The sequence below is a fragment of the Taudactylus pleione genome, unplaced genomic scaffold (assembly GCF_031769625.1).
Source record: "Taudactylus pleione unplaced genomic scaffold, aTauple2 ptg000181l, whole genome shotgun sequence".
In the NCBI taxonomy this organism is placed as follows: Eukaryota; Metazoa; Chordata; class Amphibia; order Anura; family Myobatrachidae; genus Taudactylus; species Taudactylus pleione.
Genome location: NW_028284583.1, coordinates 1,765,636 through 1,785,334, shown reverse-complemented (window position 1 = coordinate 1,785,334; position 19,699 = coordinate 1,765,636). Strand labels below are relative to the sequence as shown.

Genomic DNA, 19,699 nt, shown 5'->3' with positions numbered 1-19,699 from the left:
GCGGCTGTGAATCAGGCCCTCAGTCTCATCTCCACTTGTGACTGAGAGACTACTTCAGAGGTGGACAGGATTAAAACATCGGGCCATGCATCCGTGACGCACTGCGTTTACCACCGTGGGATGCAGATCGGAATTGCAAGGAGATAAATGTACCATCGGACATTCTGAGCAGGGCTGCCATCAGACACTTTGGGGCCCGACTCTGATAAAATAGGCAGGTCCCCTAGAGTGAGGGGGGCAGAGGGGTGGAGCTACACCAGGGGGTGGGACACCAATTTGTGCGTAAACCAGTTTAAAAAGCTGTAGAGCAATGTCAATTCTAAATATGAATATATATATATACAAAGTCAGAAATCCACTGCACTCGCCACTCCTAGATTTGGGGTGCAGATCTGCACTCGCCATTCCCAGGACTGGGCTGCAAGTGGCCTGTGACCACATTGCTTAAATAAATAAAAACAGAAAACCCAGCACTCACCTTGTTTAAACACTCACAATGATGTATAAATAAGTAAATAAATAATGGGGATTTAGTTGAGTGCTGGGTTTTCTGTTTTTATTTTTTTTGATATATATATATATATATATATATATATGCCAGATCCACATAAAATACACTGAAATAGCCAGACCCTCATACTATGCCAGGAAAGGCTGGCTGGACCGGGGGGATGGGGGGGGGGGTCACAGGGCAGAGAAGGATGGCTGGACTAGGGGGGACAGGGCAGGGAAGGCTGGCTGGACTAGGATGGGGACAGAGAAGGCTGGCTGGACTAGTGGGGGAGGGGCAGGACAGGAAAGGCTGGCATGCCTAGGAGGGAGACAGGGAAGACTGGCTGGATGAAGGGGGGAAGCACAGGGCAGGGACGAATGTTTGGAACGGGGGGGACGACAACAGGGCAGGGACGGCTGGCTGGACTGAGGGGGAGCACAGGCATAGGTCAGGGATTATGTAGTTAGTAGTGTACCTGTTTTAGAATTTAGTCAGCGCCAACGGAATTTCAAATATTGAGAGAGCCGAGAGAGAGGGGGCCAGGGTGGCTCTGTCAGCGGTTCTGCATTTGCGGCGGCATTTCAAATATGGCGCTGCCCGTGAGTCATTCACAGCTTGCAGACGCTCCTGATCGGCTGAAATCCCGTGAGCTCTGGCTGACTCACGGTCAGTATTGTTTATCAATTCTACCTGGCTGCCGGTGCAACACCACTACACCCGGACCCCCTCTCTTTCCGCACTCTCCGGGACTCGTAGCCCCACAGCTTGTGAGATGTGCCGAAGCCAATGTCTGCGTTGTCAGTCGCAGATTCACTGGACTCAGCAGCTGGACATTCTGAGTAACCCCAAGGTTACTCAGAGTGTCCAATGGTCCGCTGATGGTCGCAATGGTGATCCAGTGCTGCATCTTCAGATGCATGCAGCAGATCTGAGAAGGCACATGTGGGCGTTTTAATTGCAAAAGACGACACCTGAAGCATTTACATACCTTCTCAGAGCTGCGGCTACCGAGGATGCAGCACGTATCACTCCTGCGTCCACTTCTGATTCAGGCCCATAATATGCAAGTCATGATAATATATTTATTAGTGTTTGTATAACATTTGTGTTATCTTCTGTATATAAATCTGTATAAATATTCAGCTTTGATCTAATCTTTTTACAGTTCCTTCGGGAAACTTGTATATTATTAGGAATAATGCACATGCTAGAGCCACAATGAGAGGGATCACATGGGTGACTGAGGACCTGATTCAGAGATGAACGGAATAGAGGAGACGCACACAAGTGACTGTGCAATTCCGTCCATCTCAAATGCAGCAGGAGATGTCTTTAGGAAACAGACACCTCCTTGCTGCATCTGCATGATCCAAGGTCGCAGACCCTGGCCTCAGCACTTCCAGAAAACAAGGGGCGACACGCCCTGTTTCCGGGAATGCAGGCCGTCCCTACCCCCGCACAGCCCCCCAAACGCTTCTGTCTGTCAATCAGGCAGAGGCTTGAGGGATCTCCATGCGGTATCGCAGGACCTGTTCTGCACATGTGCAGAATGGGTCCTGCGCACCCGCAGAGTAGAAGACAGCGGTGATGTGTGCTAACCATCCAGTTAGTGTACATCTCTAAATCAGGCCCTGAGTTTATATGGAGGTTTTCAGTTGTCTAGTGAATCATGAACAGAAAATAGTTTGTTTGCCATATAGATATAAAGGATCTTGAAGACATTACCCGCAAGATGAGATGGGTTTCCAGCTCCCAGCATTGTTGGAAAGTGTCTGCACATGTACTTCCAACCAGAGCCGTAACTAGACTTTTTGGTGCCCTGTGCCAGAGAGAGCCTTGCCCCCCCCCCCACCCGAATTTTTAAATAGGGACGGGGATGCTGGGGATAAAAGAAGAGGAAGCTACAAGTGAGAATGACAATATACAGGAAAATTGACAGGCCCAAACAGCGCCCCCTGCCCTGCGGTGCCCTGTGCCATGGCACTGGTCACACTACCCTAATTACGGCCCTGCTTCCACTAACCTGTCTGATCAGAACTCCGTCCCTTAGTACTTATAATCAGACCTCACCTATGAGTGCAAGGTGATTGTCCTGTTCTGTTTGCCTTTAGTATACCCCTCTTTTAATTTGGATAGGTGACTGGGATTTGCTTATTTGCTGTATAGACCAAATTATGCAACAATGCCCTGTCCTCTAAGGAGCCAGATTTCACAAATGTATAGACAGCCAGTAAAGAAGATTGGGCAATGTAACAAATATATATAGCAAAGCATTTCCAAGGAAAATGTCATCATTAGAACAACTTTGCATTTGTGTGAATAAGGAATAGTAACAACATACAGCCGGTAAAAGCATAACATAACATAACATACTTGTAGAAAGGTAACCTCATAAAGAAGAACCAAAAGCAAATGAAGTGCCATAGAGAGGATAACCTGAAATAAGTATAAGAATAGAAAAGAATAGAAAACCCACTGCTCCAGGACATACTTGCCAACTCTCCCTCATTGTCAGGGAGACTCCCTGAAAAAGTAGCAATCTCCTTATCCCTGTTATGAAGCTGTTATATTAAAAATAACAAAGATATATACATTCAAATGGGACCATTAGTATAATTTCCCTGCATTGGTTATATAAGGCACAGTGATCCCTATGGCTACATGCATGTTCTACAAAAGTATCAGTGTGTTTTCATCAACATGTAGATCTTACTAACTGCTTTTGGGCTCATTTACATTTGGATGTAAGTCAGTATTATGACACACCTCTCAGATGTATCAGTACACGTCCACTTTACCACCACGCTCATAGGTGCTGCTTTCACAATCTGCCTGAGCTGTTTTGAAAGCTGTTTCAAAAGTAGGCAAGTATGATCCAGGAGAAGTAAAAAGGAAGGAGGGAATTTAATTGGGAGCAACAAAGCTCCAAGAAAGGTGGCAGAGAAAGAGTTAAAATGGAGTTCCATAAGTTATACCAAGAGGTGAGATGGAAACATTTCCGGAGAGATTCTTTGATAGGAGGGGATAAATAAAGTATATAGGGTACCCAGATATTAATAAAACGTATTTGCAAGGCCTTCCTTATTCACTGAGGTCTCAGTACAGTCCTTCACAAAAAGGATCCTGGGGAGCTGTAATATTTTCAATTGCTGGCATGGTAGCGATTCTTGTAAAACATATTTACAGGAAGATATGCATTTCCTGCTCATGTGTCATCACACAGTAAACAAAAGAATACAAATATGCAATAAAGTCATTAAATATAAGATTATTATTTATGGTAAAAGCCATTTCACTTGGATACAATCCATACACATCACTCATAATTTTCTACTTAGTCATATCGTCAGTTAGTAAAGTGCCCTAAATGTGATCTGAGTATGCTGAGCATATAAAATGCTGATCAGAACCTGCATCTAGACACACAGGGGTAAATTTAGTAAAGGTTGATTTAGATCGATTTCAAATTTCAAATGATGATAAATATGCAGATCTTGCGTTCAGACAGTCCGTCAATGTTGATCGATTTTCAGATTTACCCCACGCACTACATTTATTTGTGCATGTTAGTTTTATTATGTAAATATCTTTGTGTATATTTTATCTGCACTTGTCATTTGTTTCTGCTTGATAATAGTACAACATTTAAGGTGTTATGTGAGATTATCATGTTCCTCATATTTGTGTAACCCCCCTCTACCAGGCCATACCTGCCGACTTTCTAGCTGCTCCTTCCGGGAGGGAGCAGCCAGATTGGCAGGATGGGGAAGGGTGAGGGGGTGGGGTGGGGCGTGGCCGGGACAAGGGGGAGTGGCCAGGTGGGTGACAGGCACTTGTAGGTGTGGTGGGGGCGGGTCCACGTGATCGTGTCAGTTTGGCTCCGCCCCCGCTACACAATGTCGATAATAAAGGCATTGTGAAGCGGGGCTGGGCCAAAATGGCGCGAATCGCGTCACGATTGCCTGCCTTCCTGGGAGGTCGGGAGTGGCATCCGATTTTCGGGAGGCACCCAACCAAATCTGCAGGGTAGGCAAGTATGTACCAGGCTTGCCGACAACTGCCTCTTCCGAGATAAGGCAGCCAGCTTGGCCAGCAAGGGGGCGTGGGACGGTGTTGTGGGTGTGGGCAGGGCGTGACCGTGCGATCGCGTCAGCGAGGCCCCACCCCCGCTACACAATGCTGAGATTACTGGCACTGTGTAGTCGGGGGTGGGGCCATGATGACGCGATTCAGCGCGAATCGCGTCATCAGTTTACTCCAGACCGGCAACCTCTGCAAGGTGAGAGCGGACGCCAGTGGGGGATTTTTGGGAGGATGAATGCAGCAATGTACAGAGACATCCTGGATGAAAACCTGCTCCAGAGCGCTCTTGACCTCAGACTGGGGCGACGGTTCATCTTTCAGCAGGACAACGACCCTAAGCACACAGCCAAGATATCAAAGGAGTGGCTTTAGGACAACTTTGTGTAAGTCCTTGAGTGGCCCAGCCAGAGCCCAGACTTTAATCCGGTTGAACATCTCTGGAGAGATCTGAAAATGGCTGTGCCAAGCTTGTGGCATCATATTCAAAAAGACTTGAGGCTGTAATTGCTGCCAAAGGTGCATCAACAAAGTATTGAGCAAACGCTGTGATTACTTATGTACATGTGATTTCTTAGTTTTTTCTTTTTATTATATTTGCAAAAAGCTCAAAAAAACTTTCTACACGTTGTCATTATGGGGTAGTGTGTGTAGAAGTTTGAGGACAAAAATGAATTTATTCAAATCTGGAATAAGGCCGTAACATAACGAAATGTGGAAAAAGTGAAGCACTGTAAATACTTTCCGGATGCACTATATATATATATATTTTATCATATTACTGTGATCGTTGTATACATAAATTTATACATAAAGATGCATTTAATTTTGGCACAGGACATTACTCATAGTTCATGAGAGGTTCAGGAACTGAGGGCCTGATTCAGAGCCGCTCGTAAGCGGCCGCTCGTTCGCTCCGAGCGATGTTCGCACATCTGCGCATGCGTATGGGTCGTAATGCGCATGCGCCAACCAGTCATTGTGGTCTGAAATCGAGCGCTCGCAAAATAGCGAGTGCCTGCTAATTTGAGTGACAGGATGAGGCGTTTGTGGGTGGTAACAGGGGAAGGTGCTTGAAAACGGGGAGTGGAGATCTGAACGCAGGCGTGCCAAACGGTCAAAACGGGCGTTTTAAGGGTGTGCATAATTAACAAAGCAGCGTCATCGACCACGTCACTTGGTTGTTTCTTAGCCTGAACTGGTTGCATGATTGCGGTAGGAAAATCCTACCACAAGCACTGCGAGCAGTTCAGACGCCTTTCGATGTACTCGATTAATCAAATAAATAGCGGAGATGACGTAGGATGCGAGCGGCCAGGGGGCGTCTTTACAAAATAGCGAGCGCATGTTTCGTTCGCTCGCTCAGACATAGAGGCGTCAACAGACCGCAAAGAGCGAGCGCTCAATTTAAATAGCCGGCCCCTTTTTCTGAACGAGCGAGCGCAAATAGCGTCCGGCTCTGAATCAGGCCCTGAGTTCCTCCTTGTTCCTGCTGAAAAATAGAACTGCTTATTCCCTCTCTGACTGTTCCCTGAGTTAGCTCCATTCTTTGCCTATGTTGCTCTCTGCTCTTCTCTACTGTGCTGCTGCTAACACATCAATGAATGCAGTGCAGATAGTTTACTTACTCCATCCAACAGCTTCCCTGCCTCCAGGAGGTCCAGTCCTTACTTTGACAGCCACAGCCTGCTTCTTTGAGAAAGACGATTAGCTGTGCTGCCTGGACCTGCCGCTGACAGCCCGATGCTACCACTGCTCCAGCTCTACCCCTGGTCACCGGATGCTGCAGCCATTGCTTCCTCACTGTCACCGTCTTCCACCGCTGCCGCTGCTCACAATCCCAGAATACAGCTTCTACAGAGCCGCTTCCCAGGGTGCCACTGCCTATGTCCGCTCCATCTCTGGCTCCACCCCCCTGTGCCCGGCAGCCTTTCCACAGCTAAACTGCCACTCAGGACACAGGGGGGCATACTTACCGACTTTGTAGAAGTGCTTTTTGCGAGCAGCCCGGAGAGCTCCTACAGCAGGCCGGTTCAGGGGGCGGGGCCAAACTGGTGCCATAATTAGGCCCCATCCCTTTCCCGGAAAAGTCCATGCTTCGCTGGTCCACAAATCGTGTTGTTTAACCCCACCCCCTCCTCGTGGACTCCCCATCCTGCATACTTAGTAACTAGGATGTATACATAAACCACCTCAATATATATTGTTAACATAGGACTCAACATATTTTACCTAAGGAAAGTGTACATTTATGAATTATACATATCACTGATATATAGATGGGATGTAGTCACAATCCCGCCACATGGGATACCGGCGCTTAGAATACCCACGCTGAAATCCAGACAGCTGTCAGAATCCCGGCATCCAGAAGATAAGTAGTGGGGGATAGGGAGAGTTATGGTGCGTACACACTGGGCGATTAAAGTGGACGACTGAACGATAACGATATCGTTATCATTCAGTCGTCCACTTTATCGTCCATTTTTAACACAAAAAAGATGAACGATGACGAGGGCGCGCGTTCCCGCGGGTCGTTCGTCATCATCGTTCATCGCGCTGACATGCAGGCCAACCTGACGACCTCGTCAGGTTGCTGCATGTCAGGGAATGGGTGAGAGAGCCCGGCGCTGAACGATATCGCTAATGATATCGTTCAGCGGCTGTGCTCAATGTCATGAACGACATTGAGCACAGCCTGCCGGGGACACACTAGACGATATCGCTCAGGGAGCATATCGTCTAGTGTGTATGCACCTTTAGAGTTAGGCACTAGGGGGAGGGTTCGGGTCAGACACTAGGGGGGGAGGGTTAGGCACTAGGGGGAGGGTTAGGGTCAGACACTAGGGGGGTGTCTGACCCTAACCCTAGGCACTAGGCAGGGAGGGTTAGGCACTAGGGGGGAAAGGTCAGGTTCAGGGTGCGGGAAGGGAGGGGTATGGATAGGTGTCGGTATCCTAACCCTGTTGGGATGCCAGAGTAGGGATTTTGATCGCTGGGATCCCGAGCGCCGGCATCCTGTGCCCAACCCGTATAGATAACCTTTTTAAATATATTTATTTTTATTAATACCTTATTTACTTTAACCCTTAGCCATGGTTACGTTTGTATGTTTCAGTGTTGTCCAAATAATTCTGGGTACACACTGACAGATATATTGGCCGATCAATTGATCAGCCAATATATCTGCTGCCCGTCGGCTAGTGTGTACCGCGATATGTTGGTGAACGTCGTCGTTCACCGACATATCGCATTGGCTGTGCTGCACAGCTGATGGCCAGATATGTCTGCAGCCATATCTGTCCATCAGCAGGTGTGTACAGGCGGTCTGCAAACCGCCCGTACACACACAGCGGCAGCCGTGGGGAGGGGTGCAGGACACTTCCCCCCAACCACTGGGACACGCCCTCGACACGCCCCCTGGCCACCGTCCAGACACAGATAATGGCCATTCAGTGTGTATGAACGACTATCATCTGCAGATATATGTGTATAGTGTGTACCCAACTTAACACTCTTCGGTGGAATGTTGTTTGTATTCATCAATAGATAATAAGATTATCTACAAGCATGGCTAGTATTTTTTCTGCTGCCTTTAAGGGTTTAGACTGCTGTTAGTCAGTCACATTTCTGTAAAGCCATTGGATGGTAGAGACTTCAGTGGTGAACATACACCTGGTTATAGAGTTTGTCACGTGATTGGATGTGAGAAGGTCACGTGCTCACATCCAAAAATGTATTTCCCTTTTTACCCAGTTGTGGAGTCGAAGTTAGAAAAGAGATTAAAAAAAAGAAAAAGTGTAGAAAGCCTGGTCATGGTGGTAAGAAGAATTATGGGGTGGAGAGGAGGTGTGAAAGGGGACTGCTTCCTATACATACATAGATATATGTCTGTTTCACAGTGTGTTTTTAAAATAATTATTATTTTATGAATGTAAGCAAAATAAATAAAATGTGGGATAGTTATTGCCGATACAACAACTACTGGTATGCTTATATGTGAAGAGGACATAACACCTGCATTACAGAAACTGCATGCAATAACAGCATTATCTCAGTCTGTCATTATTTAAGCATGTTTTCCAACTACTGGGTGAGAACTCTACAATGTCATGTCCTGCTCTGTTAGTAGAATCAGTATGGTGTGATAGTGGACATTCACTTTGATGCTGCAATGTCTAGGCATATGCCATGTGTTTTAGCTCATCACCAGTCTCCTTAAGATGCTAAGGAATAGAACTTTTTAGGGCCCGATTCAGAGGTACACGCTATTGCAGCCGCATCTTTTGCCACAGTGTGATGAATTTTTATGCTAAGCTCGCAGCCAATGGGATTAGTACAGAGTCACCCACGGACTGCAGCACTAATCTGCCGCTGTGTGCATTATGACACACCATTGGTCACACCATTTAACATTGCACCAGCTATATGAAGGTACAGATCATACTTACCTACTTTTTTGTAATCCTTTCCGGGAGCAGCCAGAGAGGACCTGCTGCTCCCAGCTTCAGGGGGCGGGGCCAGACTATAGTCGTCCTTAGGCCCCACCCCTTTTACAGGAAACACCGCGATTTGTGGGTCTGTGTGGAGGGGGCTACATTACGCAAATGTGCATCATTTAGCCCCGCCCCCTCCCTACGGACCCGCCGATTTTTCTGAGAATCTCCACATCCTGCCCACTTCACTATGAAGTGGACGGGATGTGGGAGATCTGTCTATTATGCTGGGGGGTGCGGGGTTACCCGAAAAATCGTGAGCCTCCCGCTACTCCCGGGAGAGTATGCAAGAATCGTTCAGATTATCTGTCTGAACATGGACGCCGGTGTCAGTGCAACACGCCCGCGTTTGGCTAGCCAACCCCCTGACCACTCAGAAACGCCCACTGAAATTGCTCTCTCTACATCCAGATTCGTTCTGTGGCTTCCGGCGGTCACCAATGGGACGCATGCGCAGTGCGACTTGGACGCATGCACAGACTGAAAACATCAGCTGCTTGTATCGATACTGTGTGCACCTCTGAATCATAGTTTGTTATTATAACAACATCTCCTTATGCAGTAAAGGTATAATATAATATATAAAGTCTTGGGGGTAAATTTACTAAGATGGGAGTTCTATTTAAGAAGTGATGTTGCCAGTAGCAACCAGTCAGATTCCGGGTATTATCTTCTAGAAGGTGCTAGATAAATGAGAAGTAGAATCTGATTGGTTGCTATGGGCAATATCACTTCTTAAATAGAACTCCCATCTTAGTAAATTTACCCCCTGGGGAGAGATAAAGTGGAGAGAGATAAAGTACCAACTAATTAGCTACTGTCATTTTACTAGCAAAGGCTGTAAAATGACAGAAGTGGATTGATAGGTTAGTACTTTATGCACATATTTTACAATTTTGTGGTAATTATTATCTATTATAGAAACCTATCCCCACTAGTTTTGATATTATTGGCTCTTATCTAAATAGAATCAACGCTGTTATTGTATAGGAACACATGGTTGTTCTTTTCACACACAGCTCAGAGCACTGATAGCAGCACTGAAAGACGCCCATCTGTCTCTTAGTGCCAAGTCTCATACGCACATACAAAATTAGTTCCTCTGCTAACCACATTTGTCAGTTACCTGTGCCTTGTTCTACTTACTTAATTCACTCAAATCATGTTTTCCAACATTAATATGTATATATATATATCTCAAATATAGGATACAATTGATCTGTTATTTATCAATTATAATCACCAAGTTTCGGGGGCACCCTCAAATAATAAGTATCCCCTGAATGTCAGTATGGGGGACTGCAGCTAATACCGGAGGTATCTGTTGCAAGCTCCCATTTTTTATTGCAAAAGCAGCACCCATTCTGGAGCTTGGCCCCGCTAGCTAACCCCATCTGAAGATGGCGTTAACCATTGTAGCCTATGAGCTACTTTCCACAATAGTTACCATGAGAGGGACCCACCACTCTCAGCAGGCCACGTATGCGCAGTAGTGCACACAACTTCCAAAGGAGAAGTGAAGAGATTGCTAATGTGACCCCCTTCACCTCTTACACACCCCAGAGACGGGCTGCCTGTCTGTGCATGTGTATATTTGAATACATTTGGGAGATCATTATTTTTTTATTTCCTATTGTCTATGACCCACTAATTAATAAATATGCCCCTGTAAGAACTAATTGGGACTGAGGGTATTTCAGATAATTATTTAGTTCTTATAATTGGACATCTATTAAACTATGTGTGTTAGGTTTTTCTTTGTTTTTTTACAACACAATTTTGTTTTTATAGACTCAAATAAATAATTTATTAGTGGCCCAGACAGAAAATCAGGAAACAAAACATTGAACTGTACAATACCAGCAATATACTGTATTTACTAAATTGTAATAAGATTTTTGGTTTCCCATAGATCATATTCGGATAACTGGCATTCTGATACCCAGAGTTATACTGCAACTGCCATCTTAGACGTGTAATTGCAGGCTTGTTTTGCAGTGGGCACTGTGTATTTTTTTCTGTGGGAATGAAACCTGCAGTATTTACCTGCTTTTCAGTAAGCACACATTCAACTAATGCACATGAAAATATGTTTTCTTTTTACATGTATGTGTTATGCATAACATTTGATATCAGTATGTACATACTGTGACTAAGGGCCTGATTCAGAGCCGCTCGTAAGCGGCCGCTCGTTCGTTCCGAGCGATGTTTGCACAACTGCTCATGCGTACGGATCGTAATATGCATGCGCGAACCAGTCAGTGCGGCCGCAAATCGTTTGTTCGCTAAATAGCGAATGCCTGCTATTTTGAGTGACAGGAGGAGGCGTTTGTGGGTGGTAACGGGAAGGTGCTTGAAAACGGGGGGTGGAGATCCGAACGCAGGCGTGCTTAAAGGTCAAAACGGGTGTTTTATGGGTGTGCATAATTAATACAGCAGCGTCATTGACCACGTCACTGGTTTATTTTATAGTCAGAACTGCTCGCAAGATTGCGGTAGGAAAAACCAACCACAAGAATAGCAAGCAGTTCATACGCTGGTCGATGTACTCGATTAATCTAATAAATAGCGGACATGACGTAGGATGCGAGCGGCCAGGGGGCATAGGTTTCCAAAAAACGACCGCATGTTTGGTTCGCTCGTTCAGACCTAGAGGCGTGAACAGACCGCAAAGAGCGAACGGTTCATTTGAATAGCCACCCCTTTTTTCTGAACGAGCAAGCGCAAATAGCGTCCGGCTCTGAATGAGGTCCTAAATTCAGTGTGGCAGACGTAAGGTTATCCTGTATTTTTACTGATAGCTAATCTATAATAATTAAGTCTGCTGAGATTCTGAAATAAGACTGAATGGAAAGGATCTTGTTGGGAAATTTCTTCTGTACTTGGGCCTGATTCAGCAAGGATCGCTATTGCGATCGCAATAGCGATTACGCACGCAGTCTGACTGCAAAGATATTCGAATTACAATGCCATATGCAGCCTAACATAAGGATGCCCACCTTACCTTACACACATCTGTAATACTTAGTAAGTCTGCGAAACAATCGGCAACATCAAGTACAATCGGAGCCTCACGCACACTTGCACCAGGTCTGACCTTACTCAGGAACTGATAACCTCATCGCACAGAGTGAAAGCCCAAGCTGCGTATGGCATCGCAGTGGCTAATTTATGCACGCCCCTGCAACGGCATTCAAGCGCACTGGCACGCCTGCGTTTCGCCGACCACCCCCGTCAATACCAAACTTTGCTACCTGTCAATCACTCTGCGATGGGTCTCTGTAGTCACTGCGATCGCAGTCCCAATCGCAGTGGAGTGTTTGCGCACACACACTGCGATGCATACACATGCGCAGAACGCAACAATCAGCCGATTGCGTGCATAATCGCAGTTGGTAATGAATCAGGTCCTTTGTTATAATATTACTCAGGTAACATAACCAGTTGTTATCTTCCCCATAGATATATACACCTCACCTGATGTTTTGCTTGGAAACACAGGGCCTGATTCAGAGCCGCTCGTAAGCGGCCGCTCGTTCGCTCTGAGCGATGTTCACACAACTGCGCATGCGTATGGGTCGTAATGCGCATGCGCAAACCAGTCATTGCGGTCGGAAATCGAGGGACTGTTAATTTGATTGACAGAATGTACCGTTTGTGGGTGGTAACAGGGGAAGGTGCTTGAAAACGGGGGAGTGGAGATCCAAACACAGGCGTGCCTAACGGTAAAAAGGGCGTTTAATGAGAGTGCATAATTAGTAAAGGAGCGTCATTGACCACGTCACTTGGTTGTCTTTTAGCCTGAACTGCTCGCAGTGATAGCGGTCAGAAAAACCTAGCACAAGCACTGCGAGCAGTTCTGATGCCTTTCGATGTACCCGATTAATGTAATAAATACCGGAGATGACGTGTGATGCGAACGGCAAAGGGGCGTCTTTACAAAATAGCGAGCGCATTTTTCGTTCGCTCGTTGAGACATAGAGGCGTCAACAAAAACCGCAAAGAGCGAGCGCTCAATTTAAATAGCCGGCCCCTTTTTTGGAACGACTGTCCGCAAATAGCGTCCGGGTCTGAATCAGGCCCACAGTCATATATATCGTATACAATGTGCACAGAGGTCTGTCACAGAATGGCGTAATTACTCATGTCTTCATTTTCCATAAAACCATTAAGTCTACTGTTTCTACACCTGAGATATTTAGATCTTGATCAGGGCAATTAATACCTAAAAACTGATCTCCCCCTTTTGGATCATATTATTTTTTTAGAAGGTGAACTACACAGGTGATTGTTAATTGCTGAGTAGCACACCTGTTATGGTCAATAGCATAGTTTCACATAGAGAACAGCTCTAGTTACAGTGATTAATCGCCTCCATAGCGGTTAGTGTAGATTAGATGCTGTTACAAGAGATCAGTATGTCCTCTGTTAGCCTTTATAGTGAGGCATGCTGGGATGCTAAGAGCGCTCAGTGGAGGACACAGCAAGGATAAAGGACTTTTTTATTTTTCATTTTGGGGGCAATTAATCTGAGCGACTAAAAATCTCCATTGTAGCTGGGCCTTCCTAGTCACTGTATCTAAGCTCTTACTTACATACCTTTCCTTTCATCTTCAGCATCAAGCTTGTAGCTGTTCAGGAGCTGTCAGATAAAGATGCACTGGAAAAGGTAACTTTTTTTTTTATTATTTGATTTTGCAACAAATGTTCTCCTGGTTTTAAAATAAAGGCTTGAAGCGTGGCCATTTCTCCCATGACGTAAGATGAGACTCTCATTGTCAATCTCACCAAAGGCAGCAAAGATGATGATCTCACCTTTGCCTCCTGGCTCTCAACATGCATCTTTCTACCTCTTCCCACGCTCTGGTCCTCCACTACTGCTCCTACACCTCTTACAGTGCCATGCTCACTTCAGCAGGGAGCGGCCGGACATCAGAGCGAGGGGGGGAAGTGAGAAAAGGCATGTTGTTGGGCTGGTGGTGAGGTGAAAACCTCATCTCAGTTGTCTCTTACCTGTTACGTGGCTTATTGATTATGTCAGTCACCTCTGAACCAGCGGCACTTTAATACTGTTGCTATTAAATGGTGGGTATATTAACACAGTGTGGTCGGCTACATGTGGCTCAGCTTGGCCAAAGCTTAGTCATACCACTTATCCAAACAAATCATGCTCCATCTGTGTACTGTATGATTCAGGTATCTACAGTGACTTTGTTTAGGGGAAATAGCGTTGGAATTTGAACTTAATAATAAAGATTTTCCGAAAAACTTTATAATACTGGAAATAACAACATCTGCAGCAACAGAGAGTGAGGAATGTCTCAGTACTGGAATTTGCAACATTAGCCAAATCATAATGCTCGCTGATTACTCATTACAAATCTAATATTATCCAGCTGTGACATATGAGCATTTTGCTGAATAACAAATCCTACACTGAAATGTTATTCTCATTTATAGTTTTATTTTAAAGCACAAAAGTCATGCTTAAAATAAATCAGTATCAAATACACAATAACAAGAAAAGTTTCAGTACTTTGAAGTAAAAACGTGAAGGAGAATAAAATATCAGTGCAGCGGCATGGCATGGAAATGCCGGCCACCGCTCCTCATTTCACTTCCATCTCACCCCCATGTCAACCCTGTGGCAAACAAAAATCAGCAAGTTTGGGGCTACCATAAGTGCTGCATATGCATTCACATATTCGTGGGGCAAACCTAATTGAATCAACCCCTTTGTGTCCTATTGGGAGAAATAAATACAAAATGAATAAACATTATTATTATTATTATTATTATTATTATTATTATTATTATTATGCTTTGAATCCAGGATTTAATTATTCAACAGAATCGTATGTGTATAAAAGGATCACAAATATGTTTGCTACATCCTTTTTGTAGATGCAATTATAGAAAAAACAAAAATGTTATTTTGCGGCACAAAGAACCAAACTATTTATTTTTAAATAATGAAGACACAAAAGATGGTATATTTAAGTATTTGTTGCTTGTTGTATAATTTAAATAGCTTTGTGTATACTTAATATGTGTTAAATAGGTATTTTTTACCACACTAATTGAATCATGAATTTCAGTAAAATGATCATAATAATCAACATCAAAATAATTGAACAATCCGGGGTTTGTTGTTGTTAAGGTTAAATCTGTCAGCACCCTTAAGATCTATTGTCAGGCTTGGTGGAGGTTTGGATTTCACAGCTGCTCTGGGTGAAAACTAAACATACCTTTTGGCAGACACCCCAGTGAAACAAAGCTTGCCAAGAGAGGGTGACCTCCGTACCTCCAGCCAACCATTGTTTGCATGCTCGCAAGGAGCTGTTCTCAAGGCTCTGTTTCAAGAGGGAAAAATAGGATCTTGTTGAGTCACTTGAATATGTAATAAGATTTACCTTCCTAATCTTCTGTTTTAAAGATTAAGTGGCAGATCGGATGGGTTACATGCATTTTACATGAGCTTATGTTTTCAGATGTATAATCATGATGACATCTCAGTTTAAAGTTATGTAATGTTCACAATACCAATGCTATGGCCTTATCTTTCTCCCAATAAATCTTTATTTTTAAAGCTATAGTTTCAGTTTTTTTTGCAAGTACAGTGTACGGTAATATGTTAATTGGTTTGTTTTTCTTTACATTAACATAAATATCTGTGTTGTTTTTAACATCATTGTGTAGGGAACCCTTGACAGACTGGCCAGTTGTGCATCTGACAGCGCTAGGACTCGTGAGCAGAGCAGGATAGGCCCACTGAGCAGTAAAACAAACAGACTGGTGTATATTTGGGGAGACCAATAAGGTGCAGAAAGAGAGGGAAGTGTTGTGACCAAAAAGTTCTATATGGTCAGACCATAATATCTTACTGAGGGCAGTTTCTAGCCAATCTGGCTCCCAGTGAGAGCATTCAAAATGCGCCCCTGAGCCATGTAATCAGTGTTATCACTAATAATCATATTTTAACTATATTAAATACTTCCTTTAAGGTACATTATATTACCAAATAATAAGTTATAAAATGTGTTTTTTAATAATAATATAGAAAACCTAGTACCCAGATCACTCGCAGCTAATTGGGGCAAATAACTTCTATTGGGCCTAATGCCCACTACTGCACCCTGGCCTAATGCCCGCCTATTTGCCCACAGGCCTAATGCCTGATTGTGCCCCACGGGCCTAGTGCCCAACAGCCCTGGTGGTCTAGGGAGGGGTTAAATACCGGTGGCCCAAGGCCGCCTACCTGTACGGTGGAAGAGTCTGTGGGGGGACGCTTTGTTAGCTTTTTCTTTCCACCCCCGCAGTCCTCTCCGGTCCTCAGCTTCTTTCTTCTGCCTCTGGCCAGTCCTGGCTAGCGGCGCCACCTCTTCCGCTCTTCATCCAGCCGCCGTTGATCTTCTCTCTTGATTGCAACGTCTTCCGGCCTTTTCTGCGGCCGCAGGAACCGTTGCCACGACGCTCCTCTCTTCTGCTTTGGGAGGTCTTCACTCCACCCCCTCTACCGTTGAACTCCCTTTTTGTGCTCAGCGGTGTCTATTACAAGACGCTGCGAGTGGACGGGGCTATGATGTGGCAAGCCGTTATTGGCTCATCACGTCTGCCTCCTGCTGGCTGCTGGACCACGGCTCATGGCCAGAGCCAAACACCCGCTGGACCTGGCGCCGCTTCAAGGCTACCGGGCGGCAGGCTACAGTAAGCCCGCACCCGGAGATACTCTGTCCCAGCGCTGGCTACCCGCCGCCACTGCTTACCCGGCGCTGGGAGCAGACACAGCATCCCGGCGCTGGCCGCTGATGTGTGCCACAGGGGACACATCGCTACTAACTGTGCCGATGCTGGGATCAGCCACTTGAGCCCAGCACGGCTTTCCACATCAGGGCGGAGCGCCCCACATCAGGGCGGAGCGCACCGCATCAGGGCAGAGCACCCCGTACGATTGCACGGGTCGCCCGCCCCTAGAAACTGCCCTGATCTCACTCTACTATACACAGTCGAGTCACATTATTATGACCACCTCCTACATTTGATGTCGGCAGTTTGTAGCCCACGAAGTGCATCACGTGTGCTGGCTTGGTGGATATATAAGGTGTGCGATAGGCCGTCTGCACACATCACTCGTTGCTGTCATGGGTAAAAAGGGCGATTTATCTGAGTTGAAAAAAGGGATGATTATTGGCTTTCAGGCCAAGGGTGGCAGTATTTCTGAAACAGCGCAGTTTGTGAACTGTTTGTGTGCTGCTGTGGTGAAGGTGTATCGTGACTGGACAAAAGGCACCATTGCGAGTAAAAGATGTGGAAACTGCGGAGCACCATGTGCCATTGATGTGAGAGGTGAACGTCAGCTACGAAGGTGCGTGAAGGCCGACCAACATGCTACAGTGGAACAGCTCACCGTCAAAATTAACCTGGAGGCCACCAGATGTGTGTCTAAAATGACAGTTCAGCGAACCCTGCTGCATAAGGGGCTCCAAAGCAAATCAATGGTCACTGCACCTATGCTAACTAAGGTGCATCGGCTTAAAAGGCTTCAATTTTCACGCCGGTGTCGGAATTGGATCTCCGCTGATTGGCGAAGGGTTGCCTTCTCTGATGAGTCACGTATACTGCTTCATCGAATGGATGGACGTTGGCGTGTCAGGCGAGAATCATTGGAGAACAAACACCCTGCAACCGTTGCTAGAAGAACAGAAGCTGGTGGTGGCAGTACTGCCCTGGCCTCTTAATTCCCCAGACTTGAACCCAATTGAGCATCTGTGAGACCACCTTGATCATTGTGTTCGCTCTATGGATACTACCTGATCCACGCTGTCTATTAAAAATTATATATAATTGATCCAGTTTACTTTCAACCGAGATAATGTAACACATATTCTATCATTATAGTAGTTGCAGTAAGGATTGATACCCAATAGATCAATATAGTAGATCTGATAAATGAGCTTGAAAGACCACCCCATTAGTGCAGGGGAGAGCACCACCCCATTAGTGCAGGGGAGATCACCACCCCATTAGTGCAGGGGAGACCACTGTGGAGCTTAGAGTTCCACCTATTTCAGATAAGTCTGAGTCAGATCTTTCTAATACATTCCAGAAATACACACATTCAATGGAAAAAGCTTTCTTTTTCTGTCCAGGTACATCCCATCTTTACAGCTAGCATTAGCATGAGGGATCTGAAAATGTGTCAATAGTCTCCTGGGGTTTATATCTGTTGTCCTCCTAACTAACATAGAGCCAGACTTGTACATTTCGTTGGTCCTTATGAACCAGTGACAGAGTGCAAAACCATATGTGAGGACACCCATCTACTCTTGCAGAGGCCTGGGTGGAAATGGATTGAGAAGAGACGACAGTATATAAAAATAAGCTATACGGGCAGATCATATTTTTTCATGGTGTTTTTGCTTTTGTGATAAATATTTTTAGTTGCATAAAAGGTCCACATTTTAACAGCACCACAGAGGTGGCATCACACACTATTTATCTACAGATTTCAGCTGCATTCATTTGGCGCAGTATATAAACTATTACATATTTCTACATTTGTGAACCAATGTACAATCTTAAAAATTTTAAAATGTAACAGTATCATGTAAATGAGCATGTTGAAATGAAGATTAAACTAGTAGTTCATTAAAAGAAAACATTTTTTGAATAAAGGAGTTGCTTAAAACTCCATAACAGTCTGAAGCCGGAATATGTTCTCTCATTTATTTCTCTAGGCCAGTGGTTCTCAAACTCGATCCTCAGAACCCCACACAGTTCACATTTTGTAGTTCTCCTAGCAGGTGCAAAGGTGTAGTCATTACTCACGGACACATTTTAAAAGATCCCCAGTTGGAGCTAATAATTTCACTTAGGAAACCTGCAAAACATGCACTGTTTGGGGTCCTGAGGACCAAGTTTGTGAACCTGTGCTCTAGACTTTTTTTTCTTTTTTTTTTATAAATGAGACTCCACCGCAATACCAACTACAGATGACAGGTGGCACTGCACCATCAACACTGACAACTGCACACTGTTTTTCCCCTTACTCCCTGCAGCCAGCATTTTGCTGAAAATTAAGGCCCTCATTCAGAGCCGTACGCTCTGAGCAGAGCGCACGCTCTGAATGAGGGCCGCCCTCCATAATTATGGAGCGTCCTCCTGGATGCTCGTATAGCTGTGGGTCACCACCCACAGCCTATACGAGCGTGCAGTTTGATGGCCGCGATGGTCTTGACCACCGCAACCATCGCCACTGCGAGCCGGAGCCTGCGGTTGAGTTTTTCAACCGCAAGGCCCGGAGTGATTTGGCTCTATCAAAGCAAATCACTCCCACTGACATCACTAGTGATGTCAGTGGGCCGGCTTCTGACGGTAGGCGTTCCCTTGGGAACGCCCCCGTCAGGGAGGTACGCCCCCGGCACGCCCACCAAAGGGGGGAAAAGGGGGGAAAGTCCTTCGCTCGTCGCGTCTGGCGCATGTGCACGACGGAGCTCCCGCCGTCGTGCGCATGCGCAGTGCACAACATCGACCCACTTGCGAGCGGACAGCCGCTTGCGAGTGGGTCTGAATCAGGCCCTAAGTCCATTATAAATAAGAGACCTCATCTGTATGAGCTGTTATACACCAC

General features: G+C 45.5%; 1 protein-coding gene across 1 annotated transcript in view; it reads left to right on the top strand.

Annotated features, from left to right (window-relative positions):
• The window catches only part of EEPD1 (endonuclease/exonuclease/phosphatase family domain containing 1), a 164,503-nt gene that overhangs the window by 77,063 nt on the left and 67,741 nt on the right, over window positions 1–19,699 (top strand). Inside the window, exon 2 of the mRNA XM_088476032.1 lies at window positions 13,687–13,738. Within this exon, the coding sequence (XP_088332158.1) occupies window positions 13,687–13,738 (52 nt within the window). The remainder of the gene's footprint in view (window positions 1–13,686; window positions 13,739–19,699) is intronic.